The sequence below is a fragment of the Cetorhinus maximus genome, chromosome 14 (genome assembly GCF_964194155.1).
Source record: "Cetorhinus maximus chromosome 14, sCetMax3.hap1.1, whole genome shotgun sequence".
NCBI classification, from domain to species: domain Eukaryota; kingdom Metazoa; phylum Chordata; class Chondrichthyes; order Lamniformes; family Cetorhinidae; genus Cetorhinus; species Cetorhinus maximus.
Window position 1 is genome coordinate 49,170,383 of NC_135892.1, and position 16,067 is coordinate 49,186,449.

Below are 16,067 nucleotides of genomic sequence, written 5' to 3' on the forward strand. Positions count from 1 at the left end.
CAGAGACGACAGGCAGCTCGTGCACCAACATGAGGTCACTCTGGACCTCTCTGTTCACCATTGATGGACAGGCACTTAGCTGGGATACTGGGTGCCTCATCTATCTCCCACACGGACACTGACCACCTGAGGTCATTGCCTGTGTGAGGCTTGCAGGTCCGAGCACAACCCCAGGAACCCCCGATTCTGTTCCTGGAGCTGCCTCTCCATGAGAGTCACCTCAGTGCGCTCGGCCATGAGGGTCAACAGAGTGCTGATGCTCTGCATTCACTCCTTCATAACGGAGACCATGGCACATATACCCTCATGGATCTCTGCCAGGTCCTACCGCACATCTCGCTGGACGTCCAGCATCTGCCGCCCAATGGACAACTCCAGAGGCTCATCATCAGCCTTCGACTGAGCATCGTGCTGGTCTGCAGCAGTGCCGGCGCCCTGTGCCTCCGCCTGCACCTCAAGTGAGTGTGAAGTGCCCTCTCCGCTGTGCACTGACATTCTAGCCGAAGATCTAATGCCCACCGAGATACTGGTATCTGCGCTGGTGCCTGGTTCAGAAAGCAGGTGGGACGCAAGTGCATGAGGAGCCTGGCGGTCCTCTGGCATCAGGGGTGGGTCTTCGGGGTCTAGCGACTGGGTGTGTGGTGGCAAACCTAAGGGAGAACAACATGATGTCATTAGTTTAAGTCATCACACTGTCACTGTGCATGCCAGGTTCCCTGGTGAGACCATGGAGATCTGCATCATGGTGCCATCATCTTTCAATGATCAGTGGGGAATACAGTTTTGAGGCTCCCATCAGTGATGAGACTACACAAGAATGTTTGCACCATCCAAAACTCTCACCTCTGTGCACTGCACTCATACCTTCACCCCAACATCTCTGCTGCCGGTTGACTGAGGTGCATGGGACCTCTCCAGCTCCAAGTCGTCCTGCTCGTATCTGGTTAGGATCAGGTTAGTGGGGCCTCCGCCAGTTCACGACCTTTCATTGTTGTTATGGGCCGTTTTTTACCGAAAGGACAGAGGAGCTTGATTAGTTCACTCTCTACCTGCAGCACCATTGCAGCCTGGCCAACCCCACCTGACGAGCACCTGGCAGGGCACATCCAAGTCGTGGCCCTCAAGCCACAAGGCACTCACTCAGTCTAAGCAACCAGGGCTCAGCCCCTTGGCCAGCTCCGGTGTCATTGACAGTTGGCACTCAGACTCTAACACGCTCAGCTCCACGGGGGATGGCCAGAGCTTAACACTTCAACAGTGTTGATCCATGACAACGCGGTACTCACCCTTCCTGAGCGCAGTAGGTCGTTAAACCTCTTGCGGCACTGGACTCAGGCGCGCCGCACAACATCATGGCTGCTGACCAGCACTGCCACCTCCTCCCAAGCTCTTTTTGTAAGGCGCGGTGGCCTCCTCCTTCCATTCCTGGGGGCAAGGGTGTCCCTCCTGGCAGTCACCTCCTCCAGGAGGACCACCATGAGGCACTCAGAAATCCTGGGGGGCCAAGTGCCTCCGACCTGCCCTCCTGCCTGGCATCTACAGCCGCATTCGAATCCATAATTTTTCATCTCCTGCTGACAAGACCGAAGACGTCTTCGTTGCCAGCAGCCTTCCTGGGCCTGACTGTGCCGGTTTTAAACAGCTGCCGGGTCACCATTGGTCCCAGCGCCCGACAGGCCCCTGCCCCTGCCTTCCTGACCATTGGGGAGCCTCCGTTCACACTCGGTGGGTCTTAATTGACCCACCAGCATGAAATTGCGGTCAGGGGCTGATTGCAGGCGGTGGCCCATTTCCTGGCCACTCCTGGACCTGCTGACCACGCCCGTACACCAAACTCAAAAACCTGCCCTACACGATTAGTCAGAACACTGGTCCCACAGGCTTTACAATACCAAATGGAATAGTTTTGTCAATGGTGTTGGTTAGTTAGACACAGTACATTTTAGAAAATATTCTTCAGACTAGGCTAAATTGCCCAGATCCAGCTGTCTGCATGTTGGTTTTGTGAATTTTCACTATCCAGTAACGTCAGGATCCGTAGAGAACTGGCCTGGTTTGCAGCTGGAAGGTCCCCTGACCTTAAATAAGTTCTTGGAACAAGGCAAAAAAGCAGCAGACCATGATTTTGGTGCAACAAGTTAGCAGAATTTGTTAAGTAAACAAATAAACAAAAATACTTAATAGGCGATACAAGAAAGCTGCTTTTGATCCTTGCTCCTCAAAACTACTTGGGCACAGATGATGTTGTCTTTAGTTCTCTCCAATGTCTTCCCAACTTTTATACCTTCCCCAGGTCTGCCTACATGCAGTTTTGCACATCGCTCCCTGTCTACATGTGACCTGGCTACCTAACCCCTTGATTATGAGAGTCCTGGCCATCCAACCCCAGACTCACTGGTGACCTTTTTGCACTGTTTGCCATCCATATGACACCAAGGTCTGTGTTTGGCCCCAAAACAACAAGCAGCAGCTTTTTGTGGTAAGCATGCTTTTTAAAAAAAATTATTAACTCTTTAGCTTCTTCATAGCTGCAAACAGTGCAATCAAAAACAATTACAATTCAGAACTTCTCCATAAATAATACAAACAACATACTAATCAGAATATCTTCATAAATAAATTAAGCAACATATTTACCATTTCTCAGCCTGTGAGGAAAGGAGGTTATTCTTTATAATATTTTTGGGGAATATTGTGTTATTCTGTAAAGGAGGCTGTGTGCACGCACATGTGTATAAATAATGTAATTAAGCTGGATAGTGATTACTAGAAGACAGGCGGTCTAGGGGATTTCAAACATGAAAGATTTGAGCGACAATAGATTGGATCTAACATTTGCATTTTTAGATAAGTTGAGTTTGGTTGAATATCAGTGGGAAGTCAGGTATCAAGAAACATGTTTGCATCTTGCAGGAGTTCCATAGGTAAACAGAAGTGAGTATATTACATTGTATTGACCCAAAAGCAGAGGAAAAAATAGAAACATGAAAGACTTTATATTTGGAAGGACTTGAGTTTCAAAGAGGTGTGAGAACAATGGAACATGAGATAGAATGGAAAAAACAAGTATTTTAGAGTTACTGTAGTTGTTGGGAGCTGGAGGTGTTAGCTGTAGCTGTGGGCTATTGGCTGCATGAGGAAGATCTCCTGGAAACAGCTCTAGGCTGGAAGATGATGCAATTTAGACCAGCTATCCAGGCAAGCCATAGAAGTCTTGGGCTGTAACAAGCAGTTTTGTTCCGAAGTCTTGGATTTCCACAGCAGAATGGAAGAGAGTTAGAGATCATGTGATACGCCTTTATCAAAGCTACAGCAGTTTGCCTTGAGTTATATTACTAGATTTTGATAGTTAAGCATCTATAAGGGATTGTTGCCTGGAAGGTGTTTACTTGTGAGTCTGACCAAGTGGGGTGTTTTTTAGAGGGAATATTTTCTAAGACTAAGTTTAACTGTGTAACTGTAATATTGTGTGCTTAAGTTTTCTTTTAGTTTTGTTAATTAAACTTTTACTTTTAATTTTTAAAATCCCAAAAGTGATACTGAACTTCTTGCTGATGAGATTAGTACATCATCTTCTCATTTTCAGAATACAAAAAAAAGGCTATAGCCCGTAAGCCAAGTTTCCCCCTTGGATTTGGTTTGTGCAGCTATTAATATCGGCTGTGGGCATAACGCTACCTGGAAATTACACCAGAATCCAAATTGGATCTTCAGGGATTAATTGCTTGAACCACTTCCTATATGCTAAAAAAAACACACTAGTTAGTTGCAGCCCATAGAATTCTGCAAGCTTTGGTTGCCACTCAACTGTATTTGATTTGGTGTAAGCTTATATTTAGGAATCCTTTCCATGATAATTTTGGAGTTTCATTTATGTCAGGAAATTGTTGTTCCTCAGTTCATTTGACAGCACATTGAGCAAAAATCATCATTAGAAATTAGTTACCATCTATACAGTAGAATTTTAGTTTATGCTCACCAAATACAAGAATTTAAAAACTCAAGGAAATGGTGCGTGTCTCCTGCTTAGAAGGCTCTTTGTAAATGGGGTGCTAAAACTTCATTAATAAGGAGTGTGACATTAGCAGAAATTCAAATATTTCAATTTTGATCTACACATTTTATATCCAAGGTAAGCTCCTTCAGTTGCTGATATGGCTAATATTAACAATAGGAACTGCCAGTCAACTGGAAGAATGCAAGAATTTGCATTCATACAGCCAGGTTTTACATCTGCTATATGTTCCAAAGTACTTCACATCCAATAAATTAATGTGTAGTCACTATTATGTAGCCAAACACAGCAGTCACATAGGCGGCACAAAGTAAGGTCCCAAAACCAGCAGCTGATCTAAATGACCAACTAAGGTTTTAGGTGGTGTTGGCTGAGAGATAAATATTGGACAGGACTGTTCTTTGAAAAAACACTGTGGGATCTTTCACATACATCTGACCAGGCTGAAAAGGGCCTGAACGACGGCACCTCTGATAATGCAGCACTCTTCAGCACTGCACTGAAAGCCCCGATTGGGATGAGAATCAGGGTAACAAACCAAATCAACCTCCATAGCATCAGGCCCAAGAAACTTGTTGCAGTCAGTCTCCCGCCAGAAACCGAGCGCACAGAAAGGATAGGAGTTTGGCCTTCACTTAAATCACAGGAAGAAGATTTGGGTGGGTCGCATCAGTTGGTTGCGGGTGGGGTGGGAGTGTAAGGCAGTGGGAGGGGCAGGATGGCATGTTCCTGCTGCTCTGGGCTCAACTAGAACTCAAAACAGTAAAATGCTTTGGGCCACTTCTGGCCCCAACTCCTCTTCCCACTTGGTTTGGCCAATCAGGAAAACCATCATGATGATTATGTCATTGCAGCTGAGTGTCATGTGTAAAGAAGAACCCGGTTGGTCTCCATCACAGGTCCTTGCCCATGGCTCAGAATAGGTGGGACGAGCAAGAACATTTCACAGTTAAGTTAAGCTCACCCAGTTTCTGACAGGCGGGCAGGCTTAAAAAACTGCTGAGTTATCAAACTAGATTATGTACTCGATCATAGAGCAGACCCTGGATCTGCAACCTCTGTCAAAAGCAAGAGCACTACGAAACAGATCATGCTGAGAGCTGGAGGCTCTTTCCCCCTTTCCAGTCACTAAGATACAGAATAGCACAGCAGTGACTGCTTATCACAAATATATGCGTCCTGCATCCAGGCAAAGTTCAAATCTAACTATAACAAATGCATGTGGCATATGACTACCAGTTAACTTCAAGATTCCTCCTGCATTTTGGGTGGTGCCAGACCACCAGGAAGGCTGAGACACATACCTAATATAGATCATCCAGAGTAGAATGGAATGGGTCCATAAGATAACAAATTCCCCCTAAAGCCTGAAAAACTGTAGCAGTCTAACCTTGGAAGACCGCTTTCAATGTAGCACAACCCATGATATACCCCAGAGACCACTGCTAAATTATCTTGAAATCCCTCACCTTCACAACAGCAGATGACTCAACGATATGGCCAACAGTATTCTCATCATGAATGTACTACTGTACCTTCTGAATCATGTGACAAAACTGGAGTAAGTTCATAAAATGGATATAATTCTTTTTTTTTAAATAACCAAAGTAACTGCCCAGCAATTTTCCTGAGGTAAGAAAACTAAATTTAAATTAGTATGTTAGTGAAAAAGTTTATAAAGTAGAGTTTATTGGATATCCTGTTGGGTAGGACACAAGCTAAGGCCTCCTATACTGTTCCAATGAAACTCAATGCAAGCTCAAGGAACAGCCCTTCATCTTTAAACAGAAAACTTTACAGCCTTCTGTACTCAGCATTCAGCAATTTTAGATCATAACCTGTGTTTATTTTTGGTTGCAGCTGCTTGTGATTCAGCTATTCCCACTTACAGTTCCTCTAGACACATCTTTTACTTATCCCTTTAATGTCCCTTTTCATTTTCACCATCACCCCTTCTATCATTTAATCTCTTCTGCCTTCCACCTTCTTCCCTCCCTGCTTTTCCTGTCTGGTTTAAAAACTGTTACATCTCTAATCACTCCCAGCTCTGCGAAGAGTCATTGACCTGAAACACACGGTTTCTCTCTCCACAGATGCTGCCAGACCTGCGTATTTCCAACATTTTCTGTTTTTTATTTCAGATTTCCAGCATCCACAGTACTTTCTCTTGTACAAGTTAAGGTTTGTTTATTTGCTCTGATGTGACAAAATGGCAATCATCACTTATTACCATTAAGCTGCAGAAGATGTAGTAAATCTGTTCAACTCTTCCAGTCACTATCAGCAGTGTAAACTGTCATTCTGAAATCCTGTTTATATACTTCATGTAACAAAGCCAATAGCTTCCTCATAATTTTAAGTTTAACACATCAGTTTAAGAATAAAAGTTTATGAAAAAGAAATCTAAATCAAAGAAAAGAATCTAATCAACCCATGAATGAAAAGGTTACTGATTATCAAGGTGCTTTCCTCATCTTGAAAACAACAGTTACTAATTCAGGAAATTTTTCATCCTGAAAATGCCCTCGGTTTGTGAATTTGTGGAGTTCTGCCTGAAGACCATCTGCTACTTCCTGCTGTTCAGACCACGGGAGAAAAGGGTCATCAGTTGAACCAAACTGAACGATATGGGTACAATTGCATTTGATCTTCTCCCATTGCCATGGACTGTTGAAATATCCTTTAAAAAAAAAACAAGGACAATGTCACATCAAAATCAAAGTCTGATTTCTGTACATGTCAATGCTTGTAATAATTATTCAATTAAAGCTGAAAACCTCCATGCATTTTGCTGAAAAGCAGATTGTGTGATTTAATCTTTCGAATTGTTTGCACTTTATAATTAATGAATAAAAGAGCCTTTTGATTTTCTGATGGGAACATGTTAATTTGACATGCTCAACTTCAACCATGCTCTGTTCTTTACCTGAGCCATTCATAAGCTGCCTGTATGACTTTTCAGCTGGCTGCACCTGACCATCTGAATGGATCACAATCATGTAAATAGCTGTAAATGAAAGTCAGATGCTTTCCTGTAATTTGGCATTATGCTCATTCCTCATGTGCTATTTGCAGGCTGGGCCCAGGAAGATTGACTGTCTTAAGTCTCAGGGCAATCATGAGTTTATGAAAAGAAAGACTTGAATTTTATAGCACCTTTCACAATCTCAGGATGTTCCAAAGCGCTTTACAGACTCTTTAAAGTGTAATCACTGTTGTAATGTAGGAAGTGTGGCAGCAATTTGCACATTGCACAGCAAAATCTCACAAAAAGAGCAACATTATAATGACCATATGTAATACAGCACTTCCAATGGTGCAGCACTCCCTCAATACAGCACGGGCATGTCAGCCTTGATTCTGTGCTCTTATGTCCCTGGGGCCTGAATCTACAACCTTTTGGCAGGAGGCAATGAATGCTATCACTGAGCCACGGCTGACACCTGTGTCCAGCTCTGGCTCAGCCAACTGCAATGTATTCAGATCTGGTCATCATACTACCCTGAAGACATCCTGGCTTTGGAGAAGCTTCTGTTAGGCAACTGGGCTATGAAGAGAGACTATGGAAGCTAGAAAATCTTTCACTGCAGAAGAAATTCAGGGATTACCTTGTAGAGACTTCCAGATAAACTGAACATTGCTTGACAGAACTCTCAAATTCTGTCACTAGAGAGCAGTGTTCAGGTCAGAAGGGTGATGGGGAACAGACAGATGCATAGCTTTTCAAGCAGGAGGCCATGAGGCCATCAAATTTCTGTCCATCTGGGGTCGAGGATACGCAGCGAAGGGAAATGAGGGGGAGCCTCGTTTGGGTGTCATTCTGAATGTGCTCCAAGCTTCGCATTTTCAGAAAACTACCATTTTCCTTAAAGTTCAAAGCAGTATACAATAAGGGGGAGCAATTGCTGCCAAGACAAGGTTCCTGGAACTTTCTGCATTTAGTATGTCTGAGGATGTCACTCTGGAATTGCAGTGGTTGAAGAAAGCATAAGGGGCTGCATTTTACTTGGTGGCGGACTGCTCGCCGCCCATCCCTACCCCCCCCTCACTCCCCTGAAAGAAAAGTCGGCTGTGAGACATCACGCTCTGAGAAAGCCCGCCCTGCAGCTATAACACATGGCGGGCAGGCTAAATTGGTTAACAGTGGGAATTCCACCCCTCAGCGGGAGTGTGACCCGCCCTCAGGACCGGACTGGCTGGCAGCCCCACAGTCCTGGCAGCACCAGAGCTCAGTAGTGGGTGCTGCTGGGACTGCAGGAAGGAGGGTGAAGATGATCATGGCTGCCCCAAAAAAGGCAAGTCCTAGGATTTTAGTGCAGCGGGGGAGATCCTAGAACCCAGGGATGGGGAAGAAGGAGGCAGGGGTTGGGTTTTGTAGGGCAGGCAATGCAGGAGGAAATTGGGGGGTGGTGGGGGGTGATATTTTTGAGAGGGGGGCTGCCCCTGACATGCACTGGGCACCCCTGAATGAATTTCCCTTCCTTCCTACCTCTGAAGGCCTTAAAATCCAGCCCAAGGTGTGGGACTGGTGAAGCTGGAAGCTCCCTTAATCATAGGCTAATACCATTTTTATTCTCTCCTTAATCACTCACTCACACAAAGATACACTCAAGCAGAAAGCCAAAATCAGGGCTTCCAATGAGTGACATGTGAAGGTGTACTGCAGACAACATTCTAACATTATTTCTATAGGAGTCCCTGGGTTGAAAAGCAAAGCACTGCAGTAAGATGGGCAAAAGGATATGCGGAAATCAGGCCCAGGAAATAAGCACCATGACTGCATCTAGACGGTCCAAACTGCAAAAGAATCCAATAATAGACTGGGAATTGGCTTCCGGCAGATCAGGAGAAGTCAGCCCAGATCAGTTGGGTTGGCTCCTAGGAACAACTCACAGTCGGTCAGGTGTCCACAGCAGAAAATTGAGCCTCAGGAAACCCAGCAGTGAGTGGACACATAATTTAGAGAGGAGGGGCTTGCCATGCTTAGTGTGGACTACAGTCAACTGGGAAGAACCAAGTTTATGTAAAGAAAAAATATTCCAAAATTTCCTACTCAATAACTGAGGCTCTAGCAAAGTACTTCAACTTAAACACTAAATCTTAACAAAGGAAACTATGAAGGTATGAGGCATGAGTTGGCTAAGATAAATTGGGGAACTTCATTCAAAGGCATGACGGTGGATAGACAATGGCTAATATTTAAGGAATGAATGAGTGCATTGCAACAATTATATATTCTTTTCTGGCACAAAAACACAACAGGAAAAGCAGCCCAGCCATAGATAACACAATAAATTAAGGATAGTATTAGATCCAAAGAGCAGTCATATAAAGTTGCTAGAAAAATTAGCATGCTGGAGGATTGGGAGCAGTTTAGAATTCAACAAAGGAGAACCAAGAGATTGATTAAGAGGGGAAAAATAGAGTATGAGAGTAAACTTGCACGGAACATAAAAGTGGACTGTAAAAGCTTCTATAAGTATGTAAAAAGAAAAAGATTAGTGGAGACAAATGTAGGTCCCTTACAGTCTGAAATGGGAGAATTCATAATAGAAAACAAGGAAATGGCAGAGCAATTGAACAACTGCTTTAGTTCTGCCTTCACGGGAGAAGACACAAATAACTTCCCAGAAATACTAGGAAACCAAGGGTCTAGTGAGAAGGGGGAATTGAAGGAAATTAGCATTACTAAAGCAATAGTGCTGGAGAAATTAATGGGACTGAAAGCCGATAAATCCCCAGGCCCGATAATCTATGTCCCAGGGTACTAAAGATTGCGTGCATGGAAATAGTGGATGCAATGGTTGTCATTTTCCAAAGTTCTGAAGATTCTGGAACATTCCCAGCAGATTGGAGGGTGGCAAATGTAACCCCACTATTTAAAAAAGGAGGGATGGAGAAAACGGCGAATTACGGACCATTTAGCCTAACCTAGGTAATAGGGAAAATGCTAGAGTCCATTATAAAGGATGTGATAACAGGACACTTAGAAAATATCAATGGGATTAGACAAAGTCAACATGGATTTATGAAAGGGAAATCATGTTTGACAAACCTACTGGAGTTCTTTGAGGACGTAACCAGCAGAATAGATAAGGGAGAACCAGTGAATGTGGTGTATTTGGATTTTTGGAAAGCTTTTGATAAAGCCCCACATAAGAGGTTAGTGTGTAAAATTAAAGCACATGGGATTGGGGGTAATATATTGGCATGGATTGAGAATCGGTTAGCAGACAGGAAACAGAAAGTAGGAATAAATGGGTATTTTTCAGAGTGGCAGGTGGTGACTATTGGATTGCCACAGGGATCAGCACTTGAGCCCCAGCTATTCACAATATTTATCAATGATTTGGATGAGGGAACCAAATGTAATATTTCCAAGTTTGCTGACAACACAAAACTAGGTGGGAATGTGAGCGATGAGGAGGGCGTTCTGAGGTTTCAAGGTGATTTAGACAGGCCGAGAGTGGGCAAATACATGGCAGATGCAGTATAACGTGGATAAGTGTGAAGTTAATGGGAAAAACAGAATGGCAGAGTACTATTTAAATGGTGATAGATTGGGAAATGTTGAAGTACAAAGGGACCTGGGTGTCCTTGTACACCAATCACTGAAAGCAAGCATGCAGGTGCAGCAAGCAGTTAAGGCAAATGGTATGCTGGCCTTCATTGCGAGAGGACTTGAATACAGAAGCAAGGATATCTTACTACAACTATACAGGGCCATGTTGAGACCACACCTGGAGTATTGTGTGCAGCTTTGGTCGTCTTACCTAAGAAAGGATATACTTGCCATAGAGGGAGTACAGCAAAGGTTCACCAGACTGATTCTCGGGATGGCAGGATTGTTGTATGAGAAGAGATTGGGCCGATTAGGCCTGTATTCACTGGAGGTTAGAAGAATGAGAGGAGATCTCATTGAAACTTATAAAATTCTGACCGGGATGGACAGACTGAATGCAGGAATGATGTTTCCCTGGCTAGGTGGTCTAGAACATGGGGTCACAGTCTCAGGGTACGGGGTAGACCATTTAGGACTGAGATGAGGAGAAACTTCTTCACTCAGAGGGTGGTGAACTCATTGAATTCTCTACCACAAGAGGCTGTGGAGGCCAAGTCACTGAATATATTTAAGGAAATAGATAGATTTCTGGAGTCAGCATCAAGGGTTACGGGGGGAGAGCGGGAGTATGGCGTTGGAATAGATGATCATATTGAATAGTGGAGCAGGCTCGAAGGGCCGAGTGACCTACTCCTGCTCTTATTTTCTATGTTTCTATACTCCAAGCTCCTGACCCAGGAGTAGCCTTTTCCAAGAAAACATTTTCCTGGGACCAGATTCACCACACAGATAATTCTGGGTAAGTAGCAGCACTGGATTCTGTTTCTTATGTAACAAGTATTACTTTAGCAACGGAGGGAAAAATTCACAGTGGCAATTCAAACCAATTTTACAAAGATTTTGTGAAAATTCTAATTTGGTCACTTCCTACTATTTGACAACTTGGCATTGATAGCTTTCAAAAAGATTGAGCAATTTGATTGATCAGTTTTCTGCTGTTCATTTCTTTGCTCATTATAAATATGTAGCAACTGAACTGAACCACTTTTGAATTGTTTGCATTTACATATTTAATCATTTGATTGGCTCAATGAGTTCACCACCCTCTGAGTGAAGAAGTTTCTCCTCATCTCAGTCCTAAATGGTCTACCCCGTACCCTGAGACTCTGACCCCATGTTCTAGACCACCTAGCCAGGGAAACATCATTCCTGCATTCAGTCTGTCCATCCCGGTCAGAATTTTATAAGTTTCAATGAGATCTCCTCTCATTCTTCTTAAATCACCAATCACTATTGTTTACCTTATGGATGTTTGATGGGCAGAATGTAGTTTTAGCACTTCCCTTATCTCAGCAGCCACCTCTCTCAAGGGACCATCGATGAGGAAATCCAGCACCGAGACAACTGTGCCAGTGCTGCCTTCTTCAAGCTGCACTAACAAAGGTTCTGGTTTATAAGGCCGTTGTGTTGACAACCCTCCTCTACTGCAGTGAAACATGGACTGTCTACCGACGCCACATTAAGATCCTTGACAGTTTCCAACAGTGGCGCTTGCATCGAATCCTGGGGATCAAATGGGAGAACCGCTGGACTAATGTGAGTGTCCTCTATGAAGCTGCATCTACCCAGCATTGAAGCTCTGCTCCTGTGGAACCAACTCCAATGGACAGGCCATTGCATTTGGTGCCCAAAAACTGCCTCCCTCGGCAGGTTCTCTTCTCACACTTCTCTGTTGGCCAACACTCAAAGGGCAGCCAAAGGAAAAGCTATAAGGATACGCTCAAGATCACCCTAAAGCACAGAGGCATAACACCACTGACTGGGAGGAGAATGCCACTGAGCGCTCAGCATGGCACCACCTGGTCCATCAAGATGCAAGCGGCTTCGAGGCTCAGCGACTTGACAACAAGGTGGAATGGCGGTGCCAGAGGAAAGAGAAGGAAGCCAACCCGGGGCTGTGATTTCCACCCCTCTCCGCAACAATGTACGCCCACTGCGGCAGAACTTGTGGATCCAGAATTGGACTCCTCAGTTATCTGAAGTCTCACTAAGACTGACGGACATCATCCTCAATTCCGAGGGACCGCCGATTACAATGAATATGAGTTTCAGGTGTAGTAGCTATCAAAAGCATGGTGTAACAGACATGGGTGAGGTGCAGTCTTTCCATTGTATAGATTCAGTGTTCATATTTGCCAATTATTTATTCTTCTTCGTTTTGTGCAGTGGCCATGACAGCGAGTTTCAGCAGGCCTTTAGGCCATCAAGTATCACAACCAATTACAATCCTTTTCTCATCCAATATCCATACTGCCTATAGGGTTGTCAAATTGTAGGCTCCTAGTGCCAGCTGAGTTCAGTTAACTTAGCACAACACAGACCTGAGACCTAACCTGGGAGCTTCCTGGTCTGTATGTCTCAGCCACTCACTAGCTTAACCACTTGTGATCATTGAGACAGTAACATATCGTTTACCATTTATTTGTATCACTTCACGTGGAACTCTCATCCCCCAAAAGATTCAGAACAACAACAAACAATTAAACTCTCATGTGGATGCTAGGTCAATTGAAATTTTCAAGGTTACGATTGATAGACTGATATTGTTATGAAGAGGAGTGAATGAAAGGAAGATTGAAAGCAGGGGAAATACCTTACCACTTTTTCGTTCAGTGGCATTCCCAAGGTCAGATGTATATGCAGATACCAATATAATACCATATACCCTGTGCGTTTCAGCATATCTAAAACAAACATACGTAATTAGTAAACCATACTCAATACTTTGTGGGAAATTACATTACAAGTTTCCTACTACATTCCCTTAGCTCAGCAGCTTAAAGGTATTGGGGTTTTCTATTTTGGGTTATGTTTAAAAAGGGAGGCATTCTTAGAATGCACAAGTAATCCACGTAGTTCTCTGGTTTTTAATTCAAATATCCCAATATGTCAGGAGCATGTTATACTTGTCAGCATTACTTGTTCTCTAATATAACAACTTATATTTATATCGTGCCTTTCACATATTGAAACATCCAAGGCACTTCACAGGAACAATTATGAAACACCGAGCCTCATGAAGAGATATTAGGTCAGACAAACAAAAGCTTAAAAGGTTAAAAGCTTTTCACTCCACCTAATTTGCCCCAGCCTCATTCGGTACAATAACTTAGGGTTCAGGATGTGAACATCACAACTCTAATTAATAAAGAATATATACATATTGAATTCAACTATATTGTTCAGCCATCTCTAAACTAAAAAGCCTGTGTATAACAAAACTAATATGTTTTCCATGTGGCTTCTAACAACAAGACACTATAGAGTATTGCTGCTGGTTGTTACTCCCTGTTTTCCTATGAAAAATTGATATATCTTTTGGGTGTAAAAATAACTTGTGCTAAACACATCACTGTTTTGTGAACTCAAATCCTATTTATCATCCTTTCAGAAACTCATACCTCATAGCTGCAACAGCCCCAGAACTGTGTCCAATGATAACGGTCTGTTCATCGCACTGCAGTGTTTTCTCCATAAAAGGAAGCCATATTGTTTTTCTAGCTGTCACTGGACAACAGACATAGATTAAATAAAACAGACTATATCTTTCAATAAAAAAATAGTTTTATCGGTAACTGGAATGTCAGTTTTCAAAAATCACTTACATGGGTCAGGCATGTTTTGAAGCAAACACTGAAAATCTGGGATCTGCAAGATATTTTTAAAAATTAAGGAGATATGGAATACAATCCGATTAAACAATAATGTCTCTTTCATGTGCATTAAGGCATAGAAATCCATTGTACTGACTAGTACAGAGCATATAGATTAAAAAAAATCATAATTGAATAATGAAAGGGCATTTAAAAATTGTAAAGATACTTGTGAAAGATTAAAATTTTAAGGTGATTTAAGCTATGATTAATGCAGGAGAAATGTACTTTCTTCTTTGTACCTCGAGCAGGTTTTTCAAATGCGTTACTTTCATGGGTGATTGTTAGGACAGGATATTTTCAGTAAGTGTAACGGTGCTAGTACTGCATCAAATAGTCCATGCAACAGTGTGCCCCTAATAGTTTGTCCTGATGAGTAATGAATTGGACTTTGAAGGCGCAGAGTCATAGGAGGCCATTTGACCCACCCTGTTTGTACTAGCTCTTTGAATGAGCTATCCAATTAGAATCACCCCCTTCTATTTCCCCATAGCCATGCAATTCTTTTCTATATAAAGTATATATCCATTTCCCATATTTCCCAAGTATATCTCTAATTCCCTTTTGAAAGTTAACTATTGAATTTGCTTCCACCTACCTTTTCAGGCTCTGCATTCCAGTTCATAATAACTCACTGCATTAAACAATTCTCAATTCCCTTCTGGTTCTTAAGAGGGCTCTTAATCCCTCTTGCCAATGGAAACAATCTCTCCTTATTTACTACATCAAAACTCCTCATTGTGATTTCTGTAATGTTACTGAAACAGTATATTCCCCTGCAATATGATTGCATCTACCAAGATTCAAGAAACCTGTCATCACACACAAGACAGAGCAGGAAACACTATATGCCAGTTCCTGTGTTCAGTTTTTTTGCTTCCTGTTCCATTTAACATCAGATCCCTTCCCTGATTAGTACCTCTGTCACACTTAGATGTAGGATTCACTTCAAGGGGAAATACACAAGTTGCATCCTACCAACCACTTAATGTCAGACAACCACTGGGAAGACTGGAAATTAAACGATATTTCCAGGTGCTGACCTTTATCACACCCTTTCACCCTGGAGTTGCCATCTGCTACATGACACCTTTACAGGAAGAGGTGACAACACTAGCATGCAATAAAACCAATTTATTAATTTTTAATGAAAAAAATTATAAGCGAGATGAATTCCAAAACAATGGCATCCTTGTGCATAATTGTAAGAAGGCTTCTTACAGTGGTTCAGCCATGGAAATAGGCCCTTAAGGAAATTTGGCCGTGGTCTGCACTAAAATCGCTTTCGGTTACTATGGATCACTCTGATGTGTAGTATCTACCAGTCACATCAGAGGCAAGTTTGACCTCTGTGAGTCCAGGTTAAAGAGCGAGAGAATGAATAAATCAGAACAGAACCTCAGCCTATGACTAAAGGAACACATTTATGTAAAAAAAACACACCGGCAGGGGAAGCGGAAGCAAGTTGTCTGTTATTTCAGGAGAGGGCCGAGTCCGCCTGCAGGCTCCAGGAGCTCCCTCTCTCTCTCTCCCTCCCTCCCGCAATACTTGCAGCCAGGAGCCGGCACTTCTCACCTGCAATAAACTATTGCTATTACCGACCTGCTTCAGTTGATCCTTCACCCATTTGTACCAGTTACTGTCCACCACGTCCCCCACCCCATTGCCGGGTACGATCACTGCTCTGCAGAGGTGTTGGCCATCGCTCGGAGCCATTACAGAGGCGGGACCCACCTCCCAGCCAGACACTGCTGACTGGCTGCGATCAGCCACACTA

General features: G+C 43.2%; 1 protein-coding gene across 2 annotated transcripts; it reads right to left on the reverse strand.

Annotated features, from left to right (window-relative positions):
* Positions 1-6,173: 6,173 nt before the first annotated feature.
* Positions 6,174-16,060, reverse strand: rbbp9 (retinoblastoma binding protein 9). Of its 2 annotated transcripts, none has more exons than XM_078556879.1 (5): positions 15,893-16,060; positions 14,243-14,285; positions 14,039-14,144; positions 13,231-13,321; positions 6,174-6,695 (listed from the first exon to the last, which is right to left on the reverse strand). In XM_078556879.1, exons 1-5 carry the CDS (start codon positions 16,004-16,006, stop codon positions 6,582-6,584), a joined length of 468 nt encoding a protein of 155 aa, XP_078413005.1. In that variant the 5' UTR covers positions 16,007-16,060; the 3' UTR covers positions 6,174-6,581. The 2 variants fall into 2 exon arrangements, with proteins under 2 accessions (XP_078413005.1, XP_078413004.1); XM_078556878.1 differs by having other exon boundaries at positions 13,236-13,321; positions 15,893-16,056.
* Positions 16,061-16,067: the final 7 nt, after the last annotated feature.

Excerpts from the sequence above, each read along its gene's own strand:
- rbbp9 (XM_078556878.1), bottom strand. The coding sequence starts at position 16,006 with ATGGCTCCGAGCGATGGCCAACACCTCTGCAGAGCAGTGATCGTACCC. Across the intron at positions 14,286-15,892 it reads TGAAGGATCAACTGAAGCAG|ATCCCAGATTTTCAGTGTTT; the intron begins GTCGGTAATAGC and ends AATATCTTGCAG. Across the intron at positions 13,322-14,038 it reads GGGGCTGTTGCAGCTATGAG|ATATGCTGAAACGCACAGGG; the intron begins GTATGAGTTTCT and ends TGTTTGTTTTAG.